The following is a 26,956-nucleotide window of genomic DNA, read 5'->3' on the forward strand; positions in this document are numbered from 1 at the left end:
AAAGACTTCCATTTACATCAATAGGGGTTTTGCCTGCAAAAGAACTGCAGAATCAGGCACTTTGCCTTGCACAATAGAGCACAAAACCACATCAGTGAAAAGTTAGTACATGATAGATAGATAGATAGATAGATAGATAGATAGATAGATAGATAGATAGATAATCCATTTTGATTCTCACTGCAACATCTCTCTGTTCTACATTACACAGCAGAGGGAGGGGCAAGGAGCTTTGAGGATGGATTATGAAAAGTTGTGTGGAAGAATCAGCGTAACTTCAGATTGACATGGTGAGTACAGTACTTTATTCCAGGGCATCTCCATTGCCACAGATACATTTCCCCTGCTATTTAAAATCTGTGTAACATGAAGAGCATATTTTAGTGTGCAATCTTGGAGAGCTAGCAACTTAAGACACCAAAATAATGTCATTTAGTGTGCAGGGGGAGGTTAAAATGAGGATTACAGGCAGTCAGGCAGGATATATTAAATGAATCCATGACTAACAGGGTGTGACAGCAAAGGGTTTCATTCTTTTCAACAGAACAGTTCCCTAGGGCTGGAACTATTACTCCACTGTGCCTTTATCACCTTGGAATTTTTATGGTTATTTTTGATGAATTCACATTTTTTGTAAAGGCTTTTTTGACATTAAGCCAATTTTCATTTTTAATTAAAGTCGTAAATAATCTTAATACTGCCTTAAAAGGTTTATTGTTTCTTACTTTTTATTATTATTATTATTACTGCCAGGAAATATTTCAAATACCAAAGCATGATGCAAGTTAGCAATTATAAGTTCTCAAAGGTCCAGTAACTACGCTGTACCTTGTAAATATTATACACTGCAACCTCAGTGCATGTTTTTAAACATTTGGCTTGATTGATGCCACATTTCTTCCTTTGTTTTTTTGCTGGGTTGACTTATTTCCACTTCCACATATTAACCCATCTCAGATAAATAAATCCTTATCAAATGGACTGGATGAAAAACTAAACAACTTTAAGTTAAATTCTAAAAAAAATGACCATGTGAGGAGTTAAAAGGGCCAGCTTTAAACTGTTATAACAGAAGAACTGAAAATGAACAAAAACATATGGGAAATGCCATCCTAAGAATAAAGAAAAGGAGTACTTGTGGCACCTTAGAGACTAACCAATTTATTTGAGCATGAGCTTTCGTGAGCTACAGCTCACTTCATCGGATGCATACCGTGGAAACTGCAGCAGACTTTATATACACACAGAGAATATGAAACAATACCTCCTCCCACCCCACTGTCCTGCTGGTAATAGCTTATCTAAAGTGATCATCAAGTTGGGCCACCTTGATTACCATGCACATTGTAGGGAGAGTGGTCACTTTGGATGAGCTATTACCAGCAGGAGAGTGAGTTTGTGTGTGTATGGGGGTGGGGGGGTGAGAAAACCTGAATTTGTGCTGGAAATGGCCCACCTTGATTATCATGCACATTGTAGGGAGAGTGGTCACTTTGGATGAGCTATTACCAGCAGGATAGTGAGTTTGTCTGTGTGTTCTTTGGAGGGGGGTGAGAGAACCTGGATTTGTGCAGGAAATGGCCCAACTTGATTATCATGCACATTGTGTAGAGAGTTGTCACTTTGGATGGGCTATTACCAGCAGGAGAGTGAATTTGTGTGGGGGGGTGGAGGGTGAGAAAACCTGGATTTGTGCTGGAAATGGCCCAACTTGATAATCACTTTAGATAAGCTATTACCAGCAGGACAGTGGGGTGGGAGGAGGTATTGTTTCATATTCTCTGTGTGTATATAAAGTCTGCTGCAGTTTCCACAGTATGCATCCGATGAAGTGAGCTGTAGCTCACGAAAGCTCATGCTCAAATAAATTGGTTAGTCTCTAAGGTGCCACAAGTACTCCTTTTCTTTTTGCGAATACAGACTAACACGGCTGTTACTCTGCATCCTAAGAATGGAACCCTCCCATGCTCCTGCAATTTGACACAACCATGTACAGAGCATACCATATTATTTTACATTCAATTATGTAATGTTACCTAAGAGTTTAATATCCTCTGTTCAGATACATTATCCAAGTTTTATTTGATGTGTCATATGTAAATTTGACAGAACATTCAGGCATGACCACCGCTTGCCTCATAAGTTGACACAAGGGAGTAAGTGGGGGGCATATAACACCCCTTTGCTGCTCTCTATGGGCTATCTGTCCTATGGTTCACAGTGCAGCCAGGAAACCAGTTTGCACAGGACCACCACCAGCCCTCCTCCACACATGGGCAAGAAGAGGGCAGGTAGGGGTGGGTCAAGGTGCCAGCCAGCACAGTAATGACCACTAGGAGATTACTTTTCCCCTGACACAAGGGGGATTCAGGAAGGAAACTATAATTCCCAAGAATTAAAATTCTTTCCCTGGTCTCTGGGAGCAGCACAGCTACATGCTCAGGGCAAACAGTTAAATCACAATCTAGCCCTACATTTTGCAGTTTGTAAGACTATACTTTAGTGTTTCAGACACTGACTAAACAAAAATTGTTACCATTCAAATCAAGGGCAATCCATGCTGTCACTCAAGTTAAATATAGCCCCTTCTGTAGGTGTTATGACTCTAGGGTTTTAACTTTCCCTACATTATTCTAAGACCATGTCTACACTTACTGGGGATTGAAGCTGCTGCAATTGATGCAGCGGGGGTAGATTTACAGGGTCTAGTAAACACCCACTAATTTGACCACAGAGCACTCTCTGGTTGACTCCGGTACCACACCGGAAAAAGAGGAGTAAGGTAAGTTGACGGGAGAGAGTCTCCTGTAGACACCGCAGTAAATCGTCCTAAGCTATGTTGACTCCAACTATGTTATTCGTGTAGCTGGAGTAGCATAACTTACCCCAGTAGTGCAGATAAGGCCATCTCCATCATCATTTTTTTAAATGAAAGCATTGCACTTATCCTCATTGGTCTAAAACAGTATATCATGGATTATAGTAAAAATGGGCTTGAGATGTAGGGAAAAAATCAGATCATGTCCTCAGATAACCTTTTTTCCCATGGGACTGAGAAACCTGGGACTCAGCATTGTGAAATAGCTTGATGTTTGAAAATGGCTGGGGTGTATGAAAATATAATTTATAATTTCTATACAAGTCAGTTTGAACAACCATCCATCAATCCTCAACATACATCTATCTATCTCAGGTTGGCAGCGTAAACTGGATGTTGCATCACAATATACTTGTGTGGTGAAAGAATTTTACAAATAAAATCTTCCTTCTCAAAATTATTCTTCCGTATGCTAAGTTACATATTCGTTATGATTAATCATTAAACCAACAGATGATAATCTTTGCTGGACTTCTAGTAAAACAGTCAGCCTTATTGTATCAAAACTGAAAATATCATCTATACACACACTGGATTTACCATTTGTTCATGGATGGTTTCTTTAATCAAGCAGTCCTAGACCATGGCTTTACAGTTTCACAAGTGCTGGTACTTAAGATGTCTCAATGCTTCTAGTGTTACAACTTTAATATAATTCCTATGCAGAACAAACCTCTTGGACAGTTACCTTTTTCCTGGCCTGTTGGTCTTTGGAAGAATGTGCCTTTACATGCTTTCTCAGAGAGCTTGGGTCTGTGTACCGTTTAGTACATCCTGAAATCTGACATGCATAAGGTTTCTAAAACAAAAACAAATAAAAAAAGCACAAAGAAAAATCGGTTAAACCACATATTATTTTGCTCGGGGAAAATCCATCTGAAGTCTTACTATTGATTGGATATACCGAGAAGTACCAAAGGTAGAATGCCCAGTAACTTTATGGCATGGTAAAGAGGAAAGGAAGGCTTGCAAGCAAGAGAAAGTAAAAGAATCTTTTCTGATGTTTAAATGCCTATTTTTAATTTTACCAGGCCATATTTCCTTTTACCTCATCATTGTTTTTATCATTATGAATGAGTATCTCCAGCAGTACTTACAATTATGTCACCCTCACAGCAGTCTTTGACTTAGTCAGAAATTACATTCTTTAGTAAGTCAGGTAAAGAAACTGTAGTAAAGTCCTGGACAGACTGCTTAAGAGTTATAGAGGAAACCTGCTTCAGAAAGACAGAGAATAAGAGAACAGGTTAGTCTACTACATGACAAAGAGAGGAAACAACAACAAAGCAACCTTTAAACACTACCTTTAAACATTCTAAAACACTGAAGGCAATAAAAAGGAATATGCAAAGAATATGTATTTTTATGTAAAGGACAAGACAATTTTTGTCATCTCTTAATTGCCAATCACAAATATACAATATTGCTAACATATACGGTCCTGAAATGACCATGTACGGTTTTTTTAGGTTCACTAAAAGTCATATCTACTTGGTCTAACTTGCCTGCTCTCTGACACCCCTTGAGGTATTTCCAGAATTGTAGTTGCACCACCATATGGAATGTCAATAATATGTAAATATTAGAACTGGTGCAACTATTTGTTGCAAATAATTATTTGATAAATTTAACTCTTTACTTTGTTCACAGAATATATGCAAACACATCACATTTTTAATGAAATTGTGAACTGTCTGTACTGAATATTCTGTTCATTATTTGAAATTTGCTATTTAAGTTATGTGACTGGTCAGCTAAGTCACATGCTATTATTTCTTTTTCCTGATGGTATGTCTTTTGTAAACTCTGTCTGCTTCTGCTTAAAACTAAATTTTATTTTGTTGTAAAACAAATTTTGTTTATTAAATAAACCTTGGCTAAAAACCCATAATTCACAAACAATATTTTGGTTGCTGTTAGGATATAGATATTCAGGCCTGTCTGTAAAGGCCTATACTCTAAGAATTTAGGTGTATTCTTATCACTTGGCTAGTTATAGAGGTATAAAAGAAAGAATCAAAATCACTGTCTGCTGGTGTAAGAGCCTTCTCTTACTGTGACAGTCTGAGGCCCTGTTCTTAGGCTAAGGCCTTTGGCTAAGCAGCAGAGGCAGCCATAAGCTGGGAAGCGAACGGTCACATCCTCACATTCCAAACTAGTCACATTGAAAGAAGGTGCTATTGGGCTCTTAGGAATACAATCCTGTCCTGATAGTGTCTATTGCCTCCAGAGAAAGGGAAGTGCCTAGAAAATGTAAAAGGAAACTTAGTTTGATAGCATCCTGTCTGGCAAGAACTCACTTATAAATAGCTGGGATGTGAAATCCTCACTTCTGTATTGTTTTGTCATTATAGCTCCCACTTTGCTATTGTTTATTGGCATGGTCTCTGTCTGGTTCTGTGATTGTTTCTGTCTGCTGTATAATTAATTTTGCTGGGTGTAAACTAATTAAGGTGGTGGGATATAATTGGTTAGCTAATCATGTTACAATATGTTAGGATTGGTTAGTTAAATTTCAGTAGAATGATTGGTTAAGGTATAGCTAAGAATATTACTATATAAATTAGGGGCAAACAGGAAGTAAGTTGGGATTCGAAAATAAGGAAAAAGGAACTTGTATTTAAGCTTGCTGAAAGTTCACCCCAATAAACATCGAATTGTTTGCACCTTGGGACTTCGGGTATTGTTGCTCTCTGTTCATGCGAGAAGGACCAGGAAAGTGGGAGAGTGAAGGAATAAGCTCTCTAACAGTTGCATAACATTTTATTTTATTTTATTTCTTGCTAATGGAGTTTTGCCCTTAACTTCCTGATAGGTACTCTCAATCTTAACTTTATCTTAGTAAAACTTTTATCTAGTGATAACTATATATTATTATTGATGTTTGTGATTATTGGAGTCTTGAGGATTGTAGAAGAGGGGGGACATTTACTCCCTCAAGCACAGGCAGGTTGTGCGGCTGCAGCTTAGCTCCTTGTAACTACCTATCTGGCTTATGTATGCATATTTATCACTTTAAGGTGACACATTTATTCTGTTTATTATCTTGAAGCACTATGTTCTAGATATTTATTTTTTTCTAAGCAGCATTTTAACTGGCTTTCAGAAATTACAGGCTCTTTGCAGTGAAAAAAAAATCCATTTCTGCTGAGAAGAATGGTTCCTTCCCACAGAAAGCATTTCAGAGTGAAGGCTACTTGAAAACGGATCTCTCCAGCCATTCTCCTTCCTGCAACTATTGAACTGATGCAGGAAGACCTAAAAATGTCCGTTCACTAAACGAGAAACTACGTAGTTTTGTAAAATTGAATCTAGTTGAATGTTCTGCTTTCTGGTAATGTTCTCAGCAGTCTTTCATTGCACATTCATTATATGTTGTGACATGGAATAACTTATTATCTACAGAACCTGCAATACCACATAATGAATACCTATGTGTCTTAAAATAGAGCAGAACTTCATAGTAAATAGTAACCATTAAGGGCCACATTCAAAACCCAATGGAGCCAATGGAAAGATTCCTGTTGACTTTACTAGGCTTTGAATCAGGCCTAAGTCAATTGCTTATAACATACCATTTTTTAAAAAGTAGCATGCCACATTTGCACTGATCACTAATCTACCAGTAATAAGAGTTAAGAGCCCAAATAAGGCTCACCTTTCCCAAGTGAATAGTCAGGCTGAAGTTAATGAAGTAGTGTGTCTAAAATAGACAGGTCTTTGTCCTTAATGTATTCTGTATTTTGGGATATATTCTTGTGGAAGATACATTTTGATTTTCCAGAATCTTGCTCCTATCTGAATGGGTTTTATTATGCACTAAGGTATCTCTGGAGGCAAAGGCTAATACGTTCATCATCAGACCATTCTGTTATGGCCAAGGCATTCATGCCTTAATTCCAACTTCAAATTGTACTGACTGGAGATAGCCCTGATCCGAAACGTCACATCTGGAAATCTCCAAACTTCAGAATCAAACCTGGATCCAAATTCCATAATGATCCATTATCATGTTTCCAAACACTCCAGAATTTTGTGATATTCAAAATCTGAATCCAAATCTGAATTTTGTAATCTTGGCCCTTCTCCACTACTTACCTTTATATACCTCAGTCAGTAACCAGAGCTTCCTCAGAACATATAGGCCAGCAGACTGTTTCTGTCACAGTCAGTCCCAGTGTTATTAAATGCAAAGGAAATGGAGAAAACTGAACACAACTTGGTAACTGTCCTAACTGAGACTGACTATGTCAGGGATGGATAAATTTAATGACCCTCCAAGTCACATACGACAGTCTTCAGAAGTTTGAGACTGAGAGCACACCTGCTGGGAGCCAGGGCTTGGGACTTCAACCCCACTCCTGCTGAAGTCCCAAGCACTGGCAGATGCGCCCCGCAGGGCTGAAGCCCCGAGACCCTCCTTCCCGCTGGATAGAAACTCCTACCTCTGCAAGGCAGAGGTCCTGAGTCCCCCTCCCACCCCCAGCTGGGGGGGATTGCAAGCTGCACTTTAATGGTAAAAGAGCCACATGTGGCTCGCAAGCAGGGCCGGCTCCAGGCACCAGCTATCCAAGCAGGTGCTTGGACAGCATTCAGAATGGGGCGGCAGTCCGTGTCCCTCGGCAGCAGCTCCGCCGCTCTTCCGGGCATGGCGGCAATTCGGCGGCGACTGCTTGGGGTGGCAAAATTGGTAGAGCCGCCCCTGCTTGCAAGCCAGAGTTTGTCCACCCCTGGACTATGTCATCTCTGCCACAGCTCAAACTCTATTAACTGACATCTCTTCCTATCCTCCCATCTCCAATTATATACAGTATTTGATGCAATCAGCTAAGAGAAAAAGGATTTAACAGGTTAACAAGAAATCAAATTTGAGATCTTTTATTTCTTACAGTGTCCAAGTGTGTCCTCTGATGCTTGGCTCGATCGCTGGAGTTACTGAATGCTTTCTGACAACCTGGATGCTGACAAAGGTAGGGCTTTTCTCCTGTGTGGCTCCGTAAATGAATCTTGAGATTTTCTAGTCTGGAAAAGGCCTTCTTGCAGCCCTCAAACTGTACAAAAGAAAAGATTTTTTTTCTTTAAAGAAACCCACATTTGAATGCCTTCATCTTTTAAAATCCAAGTGTAATTTTTACTTTGTAATTTAAAAATATTCAGTTACTAAATTAAGCATTTGTCTCAAAATGTACTGAGAGGGATTTTCCAAAGCACTCAGCACTGACCTACCTTCCTCCACTGAAGTCAATGGAATTTTTTCCATAGACTTCAATGAGAACAGAGTAAGGCCAACACTAACCACTTATGAAAATCCTGTCCCACTGTTTTGTTTTTTCTCATAGAGATGGGTCTGAACCAAACTTCCAAGCTGAACACCCTCACATTTTGAGAGAGTTCATGTCTGTACTTCATAGCTCTGGCCATTTCATTTCTGCTTACATTAGAGACTACGATGTGTCTTTACCTCTATTTAGACATTAAAGCTCTGGGAAACGGAGCTGGAATTTATCTCACAACCCTGGGTTTAGCAGGCCAATGCTCAAACCACTGAGCTATTCCTCCCGCATGGCATGGCAGTGTGCACGAAAGAGGTGTAATTTCTAATGCACACCAGCATGTTTTGCACTAACTGGACCACGTAGACCCTGTTGATGTGAACTAAAAGTTTCCTAGTGCTCATTAACATAGTACTGTTTGTTAGTAGGCCAGTTAGTACACAACATAGTGATGTGCTTTAGAAAATCACATCCTTCTAACACCCATTGCTATGCCGACAAGCCCTTATGTACTTATATTACCCTTATGACTACTGTATCTGAGCAACTCAGAATCTTTTAACGTATCTATTTTCATATCACAGTGTGAGGTCAGAAACCACAATTATTCCCATTTTGCAGCTGGGGAACTGAGGCACAGACAGTGTAAGTGATTAACATAAGAACAGCCGTACTGGGTCAGACCAAAGGAAGCATAGTAGGGAGTGAACCTCAGTTGCCCTCGTTCTAGGTTAGCACCCTAACCACTGGGCCATCTTTCCTCACAGGTTTTTTCCAGCTTGCATATCCATCAGGAGAATTGAATAACAAAAAAACCCCTCTCCAAAACAAAACAAAAAAACCCGTACAAACCACACCCTGCGAAACCCTAACCTCCACTGCCTTGCTAGTGTTTTTTTATTAAAAAAACAAAAACTAAGCTATAATGATCGTGCAAATATTTGCTTGATTAGAGATCATTGATCCTCAGTGGCATTAAAATAACCTTTAAGATATTATTTTACCTTTCTATTACAGGTTTTTGTATAAGGTATAAAAAATAAAGAGTTCATCATTAGACTCCATCAAAACAGGATTTAATCTATACGGGTAACCAATAATGGAATACTGTTCCTTTCCCTAATCAGCTACTTAATCTACTCAAAACAGAAGTGCACCTCCCAAGTGCTAACACAAGTTCTTTCCTGATCAGGCTTCCACAGTATCTCTAATGTTAGGGAAACTAAAAACAAGGATTTCTGTGACATCAAGCATTTTTATACATATATTTGATTTCAATTAGACTCCATCAGTCAAGAGCAATTAATGCAATTAATCATAGCTGCTGTGTGTTTCATTGCACAGTATTAGAACCTGTCTCCTGAATGACATGCTAGTTTGCTGTTCTTGTACATTTGCAAAGATAAAAATGTACTAGCATAAATGTCAAGCATTTATAATATTGCAGATATAATTAGCTATTTCCAGAGTTCCTCTTATAATTCATTTCATCTAGTCTACAAGCAATAACTAGAATAGGGGCAACTTTTAACTTACTCTAGAGTACCATAAATAACATTTGTTATATTTTATTTACTGTATGAATGCTTGCAAAAGTAAAGATAGATGAAACATCAAAATGACTGATCATAATTTGCATTGGGTTGTCATTAATTAGAACTAATGTGAGAAAAAGAGAAAAATAGGAATTCCAACTTTTAATTCTTGGAATAATGAGTAAAGGATCAGGTAAAATCCACAGAATGAAGACGCATAGGGAAAGGATGGAGAAAGGAAACAAAGAACTAGAATGTGGTGAATCTCAGGGCCTTGCTTCACAATTTTTTTTTGAACTGTAGAAAAGAAAAAACTGACTACACATTGCCCAGGCAAACTTAGGAGATGGGACAAGATATATAACTCTGATTTTTAAATGCTACAGTATAAGAAGAGGCATACTCATTAGGGATGAGTGAGCCAACCCAAACCTTCACCTTAAACTCAATCACAATGCGATTTTTTTTCAGAGTCAGAGAAATTCAGAAATCTTTCCAAACCATGCCTTTGCTTCCTTGATTTACAGAACCAGAGATGCTAGTGATGAAATACTGAAATGAGAGGCTTTATTCAATGGTATTTGTGGCCCAGTTCAAACACAAAGTCAGAAGTCTTTGAAGTCTCAGAAAAACAAGTTTTTGCAACACTTCTAACCCAACTCTGACAACCCAATGGTTCAGAACATTTTTTTTGTGTGGGGGAGCAGCAGGTTATCTAGATTTTGGGGTTCTTATCCAAACCAAACCTCCAAAGCTTTTGAGGCTCTCCAGTCACAAACCATCATCCAGAAATTCAACTGTGCTTGTAGAGGGAGAGGAGAGAAGCAAAAATATTGATTGTTCTATGTCAATGAAATCTTGAGAGCAAAAGTCAAAACTGAAGTAAAAAATGTAAAACATAATCTTCTTCTATAGCACTTCATTACTGTGAAATATTTTAAGATAGACTCACGAGAAATCAGACAATCATGTACCATGGAATTTCCCTTACATTTATTCCATCCACTGTAACAAAATTTTGAGAGAAAAATGAATGAGAAAGGAAAACATAAGGATGACAGGATTGGTATGAAAGAATAGCCAGTATTTTGAAAAAGAAAAAATCACTCGAGAACAGGTAGGTGGTAGCAACAGCGAAAATCACTGACAGTAGAAATTATATTATTTTGGCAGGTTGCGAGTGGTTCCAAGAGGAAAGTTTAGAATAGAACAAATTTCCATTCAAATGACATGGATTAAACTGTATATAGCTGTAATATAAATTCCATTTTCTCAAGTATCTTTCAATCTTATAGGGTGAAATTCACCCCACTACAGAGATTCCAAAGAAGACCCTCTGTACTGCGTCAGCTCTGTGTTAATGACTTAGGCCTTGATCCTGTAGATAATTACGCAAAGTTAAGTATGTGTACAAGCGTCTATAGGATTGGGGAATTAACACAGAGTTTATTTCAGATTATGTGGTTAATTGAGAAATGAGGTGAATTTCACCCTAAAAGATATAGACATTAACATTTTTAAGAACTCTGCGCTGTTGAGGAGAACTTGAAAACAATGAAAATATATTGAAGCTTTTCCCCCCCATAGTACCTTAATTCATGCATATGACATTCACAACTCTAGATATTGTGAATTCTTCTTTATCTTTTACTAGGTAATTAAGCCTGAAATGTTGGAAAATCCTTTTTCAGACAATAAAGTATAAATGTTAATGCTGAAAAAAAAATCTGAAATTTAGGCAATCTCTCATGCTTTAAAAGACAAAAAGCTTTGAGAAGGATATTCTTTAAAACTATATATAATATGGACTATTCCTTGCAAATAAGATTTCTGTTAAATTATTCCACAGAAGCCATGATAACCTGAAGGAACAAAAAGTCAAGTAGACTGTAGTTGTATTTTCAAATGGAAATCTTCATAGTTTCCAAGTTATTAAGTGTGGTTGTAGAAGAGGATGTAACACCTTTACCGCAATTAGTCAGTTTAGTAGGTGCCATGCATTCGACATTCTAAAACTGAATAACACTCCTAAACATAATCCTGATTCAGCCAGATTTTCTGGAAGTATTAAAGTTTTGTGGAATTAATAAAAAAGCCCTTTGTAATGTTTTCCTAATCTGCAATAAAAGAATCATAGTTACTGTGTTTTTCTTTTTACTGTTCCATGCAAATTGAAACCATTAACCAGCTCATAAAGACAATTTCCTGGCTCAGCATGCTTCTTAATTTTGACCTAGAGTTTTCTTTAAAACAAATTCATTGGACTGTCCATTTATTTATATATGCAATTGTTTAGTTTCTCTTTACACAGACATTGTATATTAGTTATCAAAATTAGAAGTTTATAAACACTGTGTATCTAAAAATAATGGTAAAGCATATTAATAAAACATTGAGTGGATTGTGACTTCTTTATGACATCTACACGGATTTAATAAGAAATTTACATACCCACATACAGAGGCCCCATCCCCTCTATTTACTGTATGTCTGTACGCATACATAAAAAACAAAAGTTTAAAAGAACATTACATTTTCAAAGGGAAGCACCCAGAAATCAGGTCCCTATGTCACCTTAACTCTTCTCCCAGTGCATATGCATTATAAAGTTGGGCTTGATTCTCAATTACACTCAGACCCTTTTACACTAATCCAGCAGTGTAAAGAGGCCTTAAAGTGAGTGTAAGTGTAATTTATGCCCCCTTTTGTACCCCTTTACCCTGCCACAACAGTACATAAAGGCTTCTGTGTAATTAGGAATCAGATCAATGGTCGTTAACTTATATGATCAAATACTACTTTCCACAGGTGCCAACTCCTTCTTTTAAGATTTGTGTATACAAGTTATCCAGTCCTGCTGATTTTAAAATGTTTTACATCCTGCCTAAGAAATGTAAATAGAAATAGAAGACATGAGTGGAAACAACAGCTTTTCTCTTTTTCCCATTCCAGACTATAGGGTAAATAGCTTGGTTAGTTTGGCTTCTTATAGATGTTGAATGATATGAGGGCAAGAAGTGAGTCTTGTGGGACTCTGAAAATGAGGGCTTTGGACATGGAGGAACAGATGCTCATGGAACGTGTTTGGTCTGAGGGGAAGAACCTTTCATCTCATCAGCCTCTTGGAGGCAGGGCAAGATTATCTGGTGATAACATGCACCAACGGCTGCAGCAGTGAGGTCCAGGAGGATAGGCGTGGAAGTACTTTGCTGCCAGTGGACAAGCGGAGATCATCCACCAAAGGAACATGTCCTGTCTTTATAGCTTGTGCTGGCTTGAAGTTGGCCTGAGGATATAGGCAAAAGCAAGATGTTCCTGGAGACTGTTTTTGCTTGATTCTTGTTTAGCTTGCTTTGAAAAGGGCAGGGGACTTCGATACTAGGCAATAATTTGTTCTTAGGCTCACCACAGACATGGAAGTCTTTTGTAGATGTTTCCAGTGTAGATTTTTGGAAAAGTTATAAGCATCTGAGAAAGGCTTAAGATTGCAAATACAGGCACTGCTATAATACATACACACAGGGTGCATATAATATAGAGGCATATAAAAAGGAGATATACATATATGTATTTATAAACACAATACCATACACATGAGGCTCTGAGATTGTCTTGGAATTGTCCCATGGTAACATATTTTTTAAAAAAGCTTCCTTTGCAGCAGATAAAGGAGTAATTAATGAATCCAACAACGTTAAAAATCAATCTGCCATTAGTATTTTAGGTAATAGGATACACTGCCCAACCATGCTCTTCTGTGTAACTACTGAAGCGAGTGGCACGAAAGGAATTAAAGATTTCCCCCTCTCCCCCTTTTTTAGAGCATGGAGGGAACAGATGTAGAAACTGCTCCTAAATTGCTTTCAAACAATGGTGATGCATTTTAAACATTAATTAAAAGCCTTTTAAAAAGCATTTCCCTTCGCCCATAGCATTAGCAGAGTGCTGCTCTATAAAACGCATGAGGGCTTTTAAAAAATTGAGAGTAAGACCTCATATCAAAACCTTTTAAATAGTTTTTTATTCCCCCTGAGTCTCTTGCCTGGCAATCCTGTGAGTGACACATAATTAGTGTCAGGCATCACTCAAAACGCTGACATCAGGTGCTCACCAACAAGGACACTGCATGCCACAGCTGAGGTTTGAAAGTCTGGGTTCATTTTATGTAAAATGTCTGGTATGATTTTAACCCTTAGAGTAGATAGATGGGGAAAATATAACATCCAAAGCTACACTTCATTGCAGAGGAAATATTTCCATCAGAGTGGAAGCACATTTTATGACATGGTGCTTGTTTGTTTTTTTGTATGCACAGTGCTTGTATAGGACTATATTTTCAAACAGTGCATAGGCTGGGAGATTTCCTCCCTTTCAAGTTAGGCTCTGAAATCACAAAGAGCCATGGCTCCTGGAATTCATCAATTCCAGTAAATAACAGTGGGCTATATGTACACTTACTGTAGATGACTACAGTTGGTGTTTGCCAGACAATTCACTAAGTTCCTGATCCAAAGTTTGTTGAAGTCAATGGGCATTTTTTGTTGACATCAAGGGGTTTCGGATCAGCCCTTGAAATGGCTGATAAATTCTGTTATCTCTGCTGCAGAAATAAGCTGCAAATTCCATCTTCAGACATATTCAGAATTTGGAGACCCTGAATACGTGAGCATATATACGAAGAGAAAAAAGTTACAGACCACAGGAAAGCTTGGAGTAAATCATAGTTAAGTTTCACTGTGGTGTTAACAATTCTGGAAGGAAAAACAGAAAAAGGGGAGCAAGGATCCACATCAATGGAAGTGCAGTACCTGTAGAGGGCTGTTACCACACCACAAATTTCTCTTTGCATGAGAGCTCTCTCTACTGACAACCCTTTATACTTAGTATGTTTCCAATACAAAATCAAACATGAAATTGCAAATCTCTTCTTTCATACTTCATATATTCCAGAGATCTTCATATTTCTCTCTTAGTAATGGCGCCCTCCTCCATATTCACACTTGAAGACAAGCACTGCACTTACGGGGAACCCCAAGGATATAAAATATGCTCAACTGAAGCAAAGTACTGTATATCGGATGTTATTTATCCCACAAAATGTAGGTGTCACAGACTCATCCACCATGGAAATGGCTCTTGTTTTCATTCATTTTAATAAGCCTGGCCATTTCAGCCCTGGAAGACATTCCTGTTGTTGCAGAGTAAGTAAATATTATGACAAGTTTCTTGGAAAGAATCTACTACTGAACACATCATCTGGTAATAATTCAAAAGACATGGATTGGAAACCAATAGAGGAAGAATGAACTTCGGAATTGGTTTATTGCTTCCCTGTGTGTAGACAGTGTCTCTAGTCTTTTTTGTTTGATACTCTTCTCCCATTCTCACTTTCAGTAGTTTCCAACATGCTGTCCTTGGTATTGCTCACATATAATCTTTGTCTCTAAAACCCTTTTATAACAGAGGTTGTCCTGTGTATTCATACAGCTTCCCCTACCAAAAATCTTCTCCCTTTGTTTAAACCTGTTCACTATTGCAGCTAATATTGCTGTTGCTAAGCTCTGGAGATGTCATACAGAATTGGGAGCACTTCTTCCTGACAATAGATGGGATCAGAGAAGGGAAGAGTAAGATTCAAAGGAAAAGGAAAAGACATGATATAGTCAAGGAAAGGAAAGGAGAAGTGAACATAACATTCACTCGCTAACATCTACAATGATTTACAAAACACATGCAGCCTGAATGCTTTCTAGCTTCTCATTAAAGATTCATACACATTAGAGATGTAACTAGGCAGTGTAGTTCAGAGCTGAATGTGGATCCAAAGTTAAGTCCTGGTTTGGCCCAACAGAGTGTATCCAAGAAAGAGATGGGTTCAAGACTTCAAATCCAGATGGATTTTCACTGAAGTTCAGGTGGCAATGGGGCTTGAACATGGTGTTCATGTTGGGGAACTTCTCTGTATTACAGTATTTTGACAAAGTGAGCCTCATGAAGAGCTCAGTTCCGATCTCCATTACCTGGTGTAAAACTAAAGTAACTCCGCTGAACCTGAACTGCACCTGAACTGAAAATACAAAAGAAAAGAAAAGAAAAGAAAAGAAAAGAAAAGAAAAGAAAAGAAAAGAAAAGAAAAGAAAAGAAAGCTAGCTTTCCTGTAAATATTATTAAAGTAGTTTGAAACTACAGCTAATTAAAATATAGGGCTCTGTTGTGGCTTGTTGAAGATTTTAAAGCCAGAAGGGACCATTATGATTATCTAGTCTGATCTCCTGCATAACACAGGCCAAAGAACTTCACCTGGTAAAATCTGCATCAAGTCCATAACTTCAGTTTAAGCTTTGAAAGTCACAGTCTGCCTCCCTCCTCAAAGCCAGATCACAGAGGCACTCTTGCTGCCTCAGTCATGCATTCGTTAGTAGGAGGCAGCATGTGTTTTCCCTCCCCTCTAGTCCTGTGCATCAATCCTGATGTCCAAGAGCTAGTCAGTGGTGGGGAGAGCAGAACCATGGCTGTGGCTGGGGCTCCATGGGTGGACTCTCATGTTGCTGGCAGTGTTTTGACTCCCCAAACTGCTCAGCACTGTGTACAGCAAGAACTGAGACTGTGGCAGCCTTTTGCACAATTGCACAAGGTGTGTGTGTGTGAGGGGAAGGCTCTTTCCACCCTCCATATGTCTATACAGAGCTAGCTGCAGTCTGGTCCTACTCTATTAGTGAACTCTTGTTATGATTCACAGAGTCACTGTTTATTTTTCTTAAGGAAATAATTTTTTTTTAATTAAAAAAATCCATTATGGATCAGAGCCAAGAACAAAATGAAAGCAGTGAGTGCTCCTTTTGATCTCTCAAGAGCATAGTATTTGCTTAAAGAAAATATGCTGGAATAAAGTAAAACATGTCCATAACACCAGCTTTGTGACCAGGAAATGTATGTACTTAAGAAAAATAGATGTGTTTCTATGGTTCCAATTTTTTTTGGCAAGCTGACTGATTTTAATTAAAGGGTCTGGTTAAAGAGTTCTTATTAAAACAATTACATTAGGCACAGTATAATTGGCCATTTGGTTATGTACATTGATGTTAAACTTGACATGCTTGAGATAGAAAAGCACAATATGCACAGGACGGGGTATCTATATGAGAAAGAAATATACCTGGTCAAACCTCAACCTTTACTTAGAGATTCAAGTTTAGCTGGGAAAATGCACTAAATTAGACAATGAAATTAGGCGTGTTTCCTCATTTTAAAATAACTATTTCCACTGCTGTTGCACTGGCACTTATTTCCCCTTCATGAACCTGAGAGGACAAAGGATGTTTCCTTACCTGAGCCTAATTTTAATCTATACATATAAAGCCATTTCTTTAAATACTAAATCTTAAATTGTGGTTCTACTCTGGATGGTAACTGTGCAATAATGGCCACTTTTTACTGAACAAGTCTGCTTGTCTAGGAATATGCAGAAGCATATTTCCCACTTTCCGTGACAAAAATAAATTTCACATTGTCCCTTATGCAGGAATAATCTCAGTAAAACAGGAAAGCTTGCAAGTTTCAAACACTGGAATTTCTTTAGAATTCTTCCATCAGTAGGTAAGGTTTGCCCAGGGCTGGCCCACAGCATTTTGGCACCTGGGGTACGGAGCTCAAATGTTGCCCCCATGCCTCCTCGCTTGGGCCAAAACTTTGAAAGGCCTCAATTCTGCCTTCTTCCTGTTCTACTCCTCTCATGGTACTGCTCTGCTACCTACCCCAATAAAGGAGAACTAACAACTTAAAAAGCCTTGTTCAAAAATTTTAAGTAACACTTAACTTTCAAACCCCTAAACAGCAAATGTAACTTTTCTTGTCTGCATCGTAAACGCTGGCATTTTTATCTGTTTGAATAATCAAAGTGGTGCTTTCCGTGCCTTCTTGGTTGCAAAGATTTGAACTGCTTCTTGAAGGTCCACAGTCTGGGCCAGCTCATGCTCTATTGAGATGGTTGCAAGGCCGACCAGCCTCTCCTGTGTCATTGTGGAGTATAGATGTGTTTTTATTAACTTCAGCTTGGAGACGCTGCATTCTCCACTGGCAGCTGTTACAGGAAGTGTTAGGAGTATGGGCAGAGCAACAAAATCATTTGGAAAGAGGTTGGTCATCTTATTTGTGCACATATATTGCATGGGACAAAAAAAAGCTCGAGGGTTTAACTCTCGGATCTGTGTCTGCACTCCTCTATTCTTTCTTCTCATGTTGGCACCATTATCATAGCCCTGACCTCTCATGTCAGCTATCGCAATTCCCGTATCTTCCAGCTTTTTAAGAAGCACATTTGTCATACCAGCTCCTGTAGTATCATCAATGTCAATAAATTCTAGAAAATGCTCTGACAGTCACCATTCCAGGGACATTTTCACTAGCTTCTGTTGTTGTTCCAAAACTCACCATTAAAGTCATTTGTTCCGTATGGCTGATGTCAGGTGTGCAGTCCAGAATAACAGAGGAATATCCTGCTGACTTCACATCTGCCACAATCTTCTGTTTGACTTTTGTTGTCAGTAACTGTATGATCTCATTTTGAATGGTTTTTCCAAGGTAGCGGTGCGTGTACATTTCTTGTGTGGTGACTATTAAATGCTCCTGAAGTACAGCATCAAACTCAGCCGTCAGCTCCACAGCTTTACAGAAGTTTCCATTGTTTGGCACATACAGCTGATCTGAAGTGCCACGCAGTGCTAGGTTTTGGGTAGCAAGCATTCTCACAATGGCAACGAGCCTTTTCAGAACATTTTGGCAGTAAAGGGACTCTGATGCAATCTTCTCTTAATGCTGATCATCTATGGTGGCCTTTAACCTTAGTCTCATCTCAAGCTCTTTCCACCTATGGAATGCTCTCTGATGATTTGCTGCCTTCTCATGGCATGCCAGATTTCTAGCCAGATTTTTCCAGTCCTTTGTTCCTGTAGAACCCAGTGTGGCTGGAACATTAGACTGGAAGAGTTTGCAACAAAAACAGTATGGGCCAGTATGCAGAATTCTGGGTTTTTGAATACATAAGCCATGGCCTCTCTACTTTGTCACCACTGGGGATTTCACACCAATAATGTGTTGGATGGAAACTTCTATTTTCATTGTCTTTGGGGAACGTGAAGTTTTTCACTTGCTGTGGCCCATGCAGTACAAGGAAGTCCCTCAGGCTACTGCTCAAGTGGGGGTCCACAGTCCTGGATCATCTAGACTTAAGGAACTAAACTCAGCAGCAGCTGTTTCTTGAGCCTCTACCACACTCTTCTCGGATCTACACTTTTCTTCAGGAATGTGCATCGTTACATCCATTTGAGATGGAGATATGGATGCTGCAGTAGCTGCCAGGTCACCTGCACTCTGACTAACTGGAAGATCAGGCATCTCCTCACCACTCACATCCTCACTGGGGCTGGAAGGCTCACCATGAACATTTGTGTCTATGTATCTCAGGAGTGCTCCTTCCTGCTTAGATAGAAAAGCTTCCTTTGCTTTCTCTTTCTTTCATTCTTTTTCTGAATGCTGCCCCAGAGGGATGTTTTCTTCTTTCACTCACGACTGCTGTTCTGGGCCAGCTATAGTGGCTTTCAACACTCAATTGAAGGGGACAAATAAGCAGGCTGGTAGCAGGGCCTAAGTGAGGGAAGATATCAGTGTCTTAAGGGCCTAACTGGCTCCTACTACTTCAGTTGACTGCTTGTTCTCCTCTAGTGGGTTCAGGGAAGCAGCAGGAAACAGGAAGCTCCCTGAGAAGCTGGTGTTAATCAGTCCAGGCTCCTGGGGGTGCTAGAGAAGTACATAAGAGGATCCTCCTCCTCTCTCTCCCTGCAGCTCCTGCTGCTTTCTGTTATTCCCTCTCACCTTTTCTCCCGCCTGTCTGTTATGCCCTCCTTCCTCCAGCACAGCACTCCACCACCACTTCTGTGCATCTAGAGCAGAGAGAATACACATGCACCAGCAGCAGACACAATTTTCTCCACTTTGGGTCCTAGTGGCACCCCCCGCACAGTCTGGCACCTGAGGCGGCCGTCTCATTTCGCCTCATGGTAAGGCCAGCCCTGGGTTTGCCCACCTCCTACACCCTTGATGAAGTAGTTAGGAGTTTCACCCTCTTCTCCCATGGTTCTCTTATAATCCACACAGACCATAATGTTGAAATAAATGCTTTTATTATCTTGTGCATGAGAATAGAGCCAATGAAGGTTAAAAAATGTGATGAATCCTTTATGGATAATAATTCTTTGTATTTCTTTATCACCTTCTCATCTGAAGCTCATTTATAACCTTTAGCCCAATGATTTGGGCACTCACCCAGGATGTAGGAGACCCCAGTTCAATTCCCCCTTCTGCCTGATGTGGAGTAGGGATTTGAAGAGGGATCTCCCACCTCTCAGGTGACTGCCCTAACCACTGGACTATGGGATATTCGAGGGTGGGTCTCTCTTAATCTCTTCTGTTGAAGCTGCTCCCCTGTGTATAAATAAATAAATATACATTTGGCCAGAGAGAGTGAAAGAATTATTGAGTGAATCAAGTGGTTAGGCATAAAGCAAAGCTGTAGCATACTGGCCAGTTAATCTGGGTTACAGCTGTTGGCATCACCATGGTGGTGCAAAGCAGCCCGAAAGTACACCTTAGTTTCCTGCTCCCTCCAGTCTTCCACATTCCCTTGCACACCTCCCCACAAATTCCCCATATCTTTCAACCTGCCAACACCCAAATGTATGACAAAGATCCAAAGTGAGGGGGACAGACAAAAATTAATCATGTGGGAAACTGAAAATGCAGTGGGATTGCTTCCTCTTTGTATAACCTCAGCTTCATGATTCTTTATTTCTGATGTAAGCAATGTTCAGCGGTGAAAGTGAGGGGATGCCAAATTTGTATGGAACATAGGGAACTTTGGGGCTAAAATGAGTGCTGCCCCACAAAACAAAATATAGGTTCTGAGAGGTTTGTCCCTTCTGCCTGTAACTCCTCCAGGCCCTGTACACACCTCTTTAGTTTCTTCTTTCTCCCCTTTCTGCTGAGTACCTCTAGTGCAACAGACAGTTTTTTAAAATAAAGTTTTAGGATTAATAGTCATTTCCCACCATTATTCTTCTTAAGTGAAAATGTCTTCTTCCAGCGATGCTGGCACATGAGCTCTCCTCCGCAGAAACACATCAAGAATTGCCCTGTTCCAGCGTTGCTCATTTTTCTTAGCCAGACTGAGGCTGCAAGCTGCCCTCAGTTAAGGTAGCGTTCTCAAAATGGCCACCACTTTCTGGTAATTCACACAACTGAAAGTGAGTCCTGTAAAATCTTGGCACCCAGTGCCAGACCTTTTTGATCTCAAATGTTCTCTCCCCAGATACTGGCTATCCAATCACAATTCACCTCTTACAATTTTTTGTGTTGATAGGGTGCCCTCTGAGCCTGGGATATAATCAGTGCAGATGGAATTTTAGAAGATATCAGCAGCCTCTAATGACCATGTGCAAACAGTGATTTTCACAGGTATGAAATTCAGCCAAACAAGGGTGAACTTTTGCAAAAACAGTGAAAAACACTTTCCAGAAACCAACGCTATAATCCTAACAATGTTCAAATTCTTTATTCAGACCACAGAGCTCTTCAAAGAAACAGTTGGGGGTGTCATAAATATAAAGGGAAGGGTAAACCCCTTTGAAATCCCTCCTGGCCAGGGGAAAGCTCCTCTCACCTGTAAAGGGTTAAGAAGCTAAAGGTAACCTCGCTGGCACCTGACCAAAATGACCAATGAGGAGACAAGATACTTTCAAAAGCTGGGAGGAGGGAGAGAAACAAAGGGTCTGTGTGTCTGTCTATATGCTGGTCTTTGTCGGGGATAGACCAGGAATGGAGTCTTAGAACTTTTAGTAAGTAATCTAGCTAGGTATGTGTTAGATTATGATTTCTTTAAATGGCTGAGAAAAGAATTGTGCTGAATAGAATAACTATTTCTGTCTGTGTATCTTTTTTGTAACTTAAGGTTTTGCCTAGAGGGGTTCTCTATGTTTTTGAATCTAATTACCCTGTAAGATATCTACCATCCTGATTTTACAGGGGGGATTTCTTCATTTCTATTTACTTCTATTTTTATTAAAAGTCTTCTTGTAAGAAACTGAATGCTTTTTTCATTGTTCTCAGATCCAAGGGTTTGGGTCTGTGGTCACCTATGCAAATTGGTGAGGCTTTTTATCCAACATTTCCCAGGAAAGCAGGGGTTCAAGTGTTGGGAGGATTGTTCATTGTTCTTAAGATCCAAGGGTCTGGGTCTGTAGTCACCTAGGCAAATTGGTGAGGCTTTTTACCAAACCTTGTCCAGGAAGTGGGGTGCAAGGTTTTGGGAAGTATTTTGGGGGGAAGGACGCGTCCAAACAGCTCTTCCCCAGTAACCAGTATTAGTTTGGTGGTGGTAGCGGCCAGTCCAAGGACAACGGGTGGAATATTTTGTACCTTGGGGAAGTTTTGACCTAAGCTGGTAAAGATAAGCTTAGGAGGTTTTTCATGCAGGTCCCCACATCTGTACCCTAGAGTTCAGAGTGGGGGAGGAACCTTGACAGGGGGAAAAATTAATATTAGCCAAGCTGCTTACTTTTCCCTATCCTCATCCTTGAAAATGACTGAATTGTTTTCACTGAGACATTAAAATAAAATCAATCCAAGGAAGAGAGCAAGCATGAAGAATTTCAGACTGAATAGTTAAAGTTTCGCAAAATTATAAGCAACTGAAAACAGTGGTTTATCATGCAAAGAGTTAGGCAACTTTAGCTCTGGTCCATATTGTTGCCAGCTCATATTATAATGATTCTGTCATAACAGGGCCCAATTCTACATTTTTTGGTACATGCAACATTTCCACTTAAGTCAATGGGAATTTAGGATAAACAGGGAATGTCAAATCAGTCCCTTAATACATTTTTCTTTTTAGGTCAGAATCCACGATAACTATGGTGCCACGTCACAAAAGAACATTGCATACTGAACAAGACTGCAGTGCCTACCAGGTGCTAATTGTGGGATGCTAGTTATTTATTAAGATATCATATCAGTATCTTGCCTCTATGCTCTTATCTGTAACAACTTAATTAAATTAAACAACCTAAGACTTGGTGTGAAGTATGTTATGAGTTCGATATTAAATACAGTCTTAGCTACATTCAGTTGTCTCTGGTTAAAGGGGAACCAGAGTGTGGTTCCAATGTGACCTAGTGTTTAAAATCCAAACAAATTTCCTCCTATTCTGGACACAGCTACTTTTCTTGCTCTAGTCTTCTTTTGCAAAGTGCAAGTGCTCTTCTTTTTCATTATTCTTTATTCTTTTATTATGCTTATTCATCCTGTTTGTTAAGAGAAAATGAAAGCAGAAAAGAACAGTTGGAGAAAACAAGGCAAAGGACGGTATTCTAGTAGGTGGGAATCCATCACAATAACAAACAGGCTAAGGATGTTTCTTTTTTGCCCCATAAGTAATCCATATGCAAATTTCCTGCAACATTCAATGTGCACTTCCCAGCTCAAGAAACGTTTTCTATTGTTTGCTGCTTAGCTCCTTCAGCTTTTTCCAATTAGGCCCTGTTTATTTAGAAAAAAAAAGTCTAAAGAAAGGATTAAGCTGTGTATTTTATGGAGAAAGAACATATATTAGAAATTCTTTTAGAATCTAGAGTATGCATTCTTTATTCTTCTACCCTGCTGGGAAGTGTAATAAGAATAAAAGAGGAAAAAAAGCTTTTTTGCTTCATTTGATTTGCTCAGCTGAAAACATGCTTTTGACTATCTGGAACTAAATCCAAAATTCATGACAATTCAGATAATAGTCCCACATGTTATAAGCCTCTGAGTAAAAAGCAGAGTTGTGAAAGCTTAAAGGAACCCACCTGGTGAGCAAACTCTCCAGACTTGTGAGTGCAAAGAAGAGAGGCCAGAAAATGTGAGGACATGAAGCAGGACTTCTATTGTGGGAGAGTGGGAAGAGATTTTGGGTGCTGGTGTCAGCAGTTCTGCAGACGTGTATGGCCCTGGAAAGACAATAACTTTTAAAATACCCAACAAATCTGACTATCAGATACACATCTGTAGGGTAAGAGGCATGATCCAGGGAGGACAAGACACCCAGGGACAGGATTTGGGAGAGACCCCATTGACTACTGTATACTTTTTCTTTGTTGAATGATGAACTGAAATTTGATGGTCACGCTGCCAGCTTGACATTAAAATAAGGAACATTTGTGTGAAAAAAGGGAGCCACTAGAGAGTGCAACAAGTAGACACAGGGGTGTTTTACTTTGTTTAAATGAAAAGTAAACTGACCTGGTTGAAGCTCAAAGGGCTTGATTCTCTTCTCACACTGATGTACACAAGACAGAATCAGGACTATAGAGAGTTATGGTTGACAGCAAGAGGCACTCTAAAAAAGTCACTTTCCCAGTTTTTGGTGGGAGTTTGAGAAATCTAATCTGATCTGCAGAGACAATATCTGAGTTCACAGAGGAGGAAACATACACAAAAGGAAAGAGAACTGCAATCAGTTTTTTCTTAGAGTTCTTACACTAGGGGAACATGAGGGAAGGAGTATGAGCTTTGGATGGTGGCTCAGGTTCTTACCAGAGAGTACATTTTCCTATGAGACTCCATTTAGTGGCACCATGCGGACAGCTGGATGCATTGGTTTTCAATAAGTGGCTTGTTTGGGTTATATTACCTTAGTCCCAGATCATTCACAACTCGGCAGCCTCCGCAGATGCCATGCTACCAAAAACTCTCCTCCACTTTGCTTGCCTGCTGGGGTCCAAAGCAGCTGTGGAGGCACAAAGCTTCTGGGTAAATGGCCCCAGGGACCCATAGCTTGGTCTGGGCCCACTATCTGTACCCGGAGGTTGTGGGGGGAAGAAGGGGAATAGGGAAGTGAACTCTGTCCTACAGTGAAATTATCAAGGAGAAGGAACTCACAAGGGGATACCCTGGCAAACCTCATCCCACAGGAGAAGATGATCTGGCCTCTCTTTTAGAGAAAATGTGTGGTTCTGTTTTGCATTAAGTATCTAAAAGAAAATTTCTCTCAGTCAGTTTGATAAATTTAAGTCACTTTAATGTTTTCAGTTCCAACTTATTGAGTGTCCAACTTGGAGCAAAAACCAAAATGCAAATCAAAAGTCAGGTCAAAGATCTGCCAGCTATTGCAGGGTTGGCTATGAAAACATTTTAACCAACCAGCACTAGGTTTGAAAGCTCAATAGCTACCCCATGACTTTATTCAGCAGAAGTGTCCTGTGCGCAGTAGCCTACAAATGGCTATGGAAGTGGCTTGGATACCATTTTGACTAATTCAGCAGAAATTTTGTTCCCCTATGGAACCATTTTTTACCATTTTCACAACAGCCATTTACAGAGAGCCAAAGGAGGCTGAGACACTATTTGACAGCTCATCCATCCTTGCAGAACCCTAGTGTGATGCTTCCCAGAATGAGAAAGTCTTGTCTGTGCCTTCTGTGGAACAGCTCCCTGACTCCACCAGCTACTGGCACCACAAGCATTGCCTTGCAGGCCTCGTGCTCTCTGTACAGGTTAGCAATAGGAACACACCAACCCCCAAGTCCTCTGAGCATCCCTCTGAAGTGCTCAGCCCCTACTTCCCTGGATAGTCACAGAACTCTCAGATTCACTGCTCCCAATGGAATAGTGCACACCAGTTCACTAGAGTCACCTCAAGATCGCCACTCTGCTTAACACATAGCACCTAGATATATGTATAGCGAAACCAAGAGTCTGTTTATTACCAAAGAACCGCTCAGATGGTAGTAAGAATATAGGGAACAAATGGTTACATGTAAAACAAAATCATAACATACTTTCTAGAGCCAAAATTTTACTCCCAAGACAGTCCCCTGTTTCCTACAGGACACCTTACCCCAAGTCCTTTTCCCTGCATTTTCGGCTGGGTTGGCTGAGATCGCCCTTTCATAAGATTAAGCCTACTGGTGGCTTGTCCTCACAGACTGAAGGATGCCAGGGTGTCTCTCTGCACTCTCAGATGTATCAGACTAGACCCCTGATGTTCACCTGAAAATAGGGTTCCTCCCCCACCGCTTACTTCTTCTTGTTAATTTCCTTCTGAAGTCTCTGCAAGCTCTTCATTGGCATTTGACTCAGTATGCTATTAAACTTCTATTGTAAGACACAATACATGATGATCCACAAGGGAAATAAGTGTTTCCCTCCTCCTGTCTGGAGAAGTTTGTCTCAGGATAAGCTACCTCTGAGTCACCTACCTTTAACTACAAGGCCCAGATAACATAAATTTTAAGTGTATATATCTAACTCCTCACATATTTTTTGTGCTCACATCTCGTAATGATTATGATGACTTGTGTGCCACAGGCTTTCATTAGAGACCTTACATGACATTTTTTTGATGAACCCAGGGGATCCCTGTACTTATAACCCAGGGGATCCCTATATATCCCAGTTCCCTTTGCCAGTTGACAACAAGAGGTTTTTGGGTCACACCTAGCCATGCTTCATTAGAACTAAAGCCTTTTTTTTTTTTGGTACATTCTCATTTTTCACCTTAGCAACAAAATGCAAAACACAGACAATAATGAATTCTTACATCTAGCACTTAGCTTCTGCACCCGTAGGTGCCTTGGAAATACCTAACACAGAGAGATGGCTCAATAAGAAAAGTACAAACTGATCCTGTGTAAGCCATAGTGCAATGCAGACAGCAGTTTAAGAACATTGTGTCCGTCTATATAGATTACTGGTGCTTCTGGGAAAAGTAGCACCATAATGGGTGTGCAAACCTAATTACAAATCGATATATTGGAATAAATATTCATGGTGCTTAAAAGAGAAATAAAAACAACCAGAACTGCCTTCCTCTGCAGCATGGGGCACAAGTCACTTGCAGGTTTAAACTTGTGTAAAGGGTGGATTCTCTGTAACTTGAAGTCATTAAATCATGATTTAAAGACTTCAGTAACCTAGCCAGAGGTTAGCGATCTATTACAGCAATGGGTAGGTGAGGTTCTGTGGCCTGCAATGTGCAGGAGATCAGACTAGATGATCGTGATGGCCCCTTCTGGCCTTACACTCTATGAGAATACCTGCCCTAGAACTCAGATCCTGCAATGGATTCTTTAGAAGCTGCACCATGAGGAGGAATTCATTGTCTGCTGATCAGCTGTTAAACGAGGACAAGACCAGAGGCCTAAGCTGGATAAAGAGTGACTCACATCCAGCTAAAAGCAGTTAGG

At 39.8% G+C, this 26,956-nt stretch overlaps 1 protein-coding gene across 1 annotated transcript in view; it reads right to left on the reverse strand.

Moving 5' to 3' along the window:
- Positions 1-26,956, reverse strand: part of GLIS3 (GLIS family zinc finger 3) — a 267,600-nt gene that overhangs the window by 82,386 nt on the left and 158,258 nt on the right. The window contains exons 5-6 of the mRNA XM_073345244.1: positions 7,768-7,929; positions 3,567-3,677 (exon numbers count right to left, since the gene is read on the reverse strand). Of these exons, the coding sequence (XP_073201345.1) occupies positions 3,567-3,677; positions 7,768-7,929 (273 nt within the window). The remainder of the gene's footprint in view (positions 1-3,566; positions 3,678-7,767; positions 7,930-26,956) is intronic.

This window comes from Lepidochelys kempii, chromosome 5 (genome assembly GCF_965140265.1).
Source record: "Lepidochelys kempii isolate rLepKem1 chromosome 5, rLepKem1.hap2, whole genome shotgun sequence".
Taxonomy (NCBI): Eukaryota; Metazoa; Chordata; order Testudines; family Cheloniidae; genus Lepidochelys; species Lepidochelys kempii.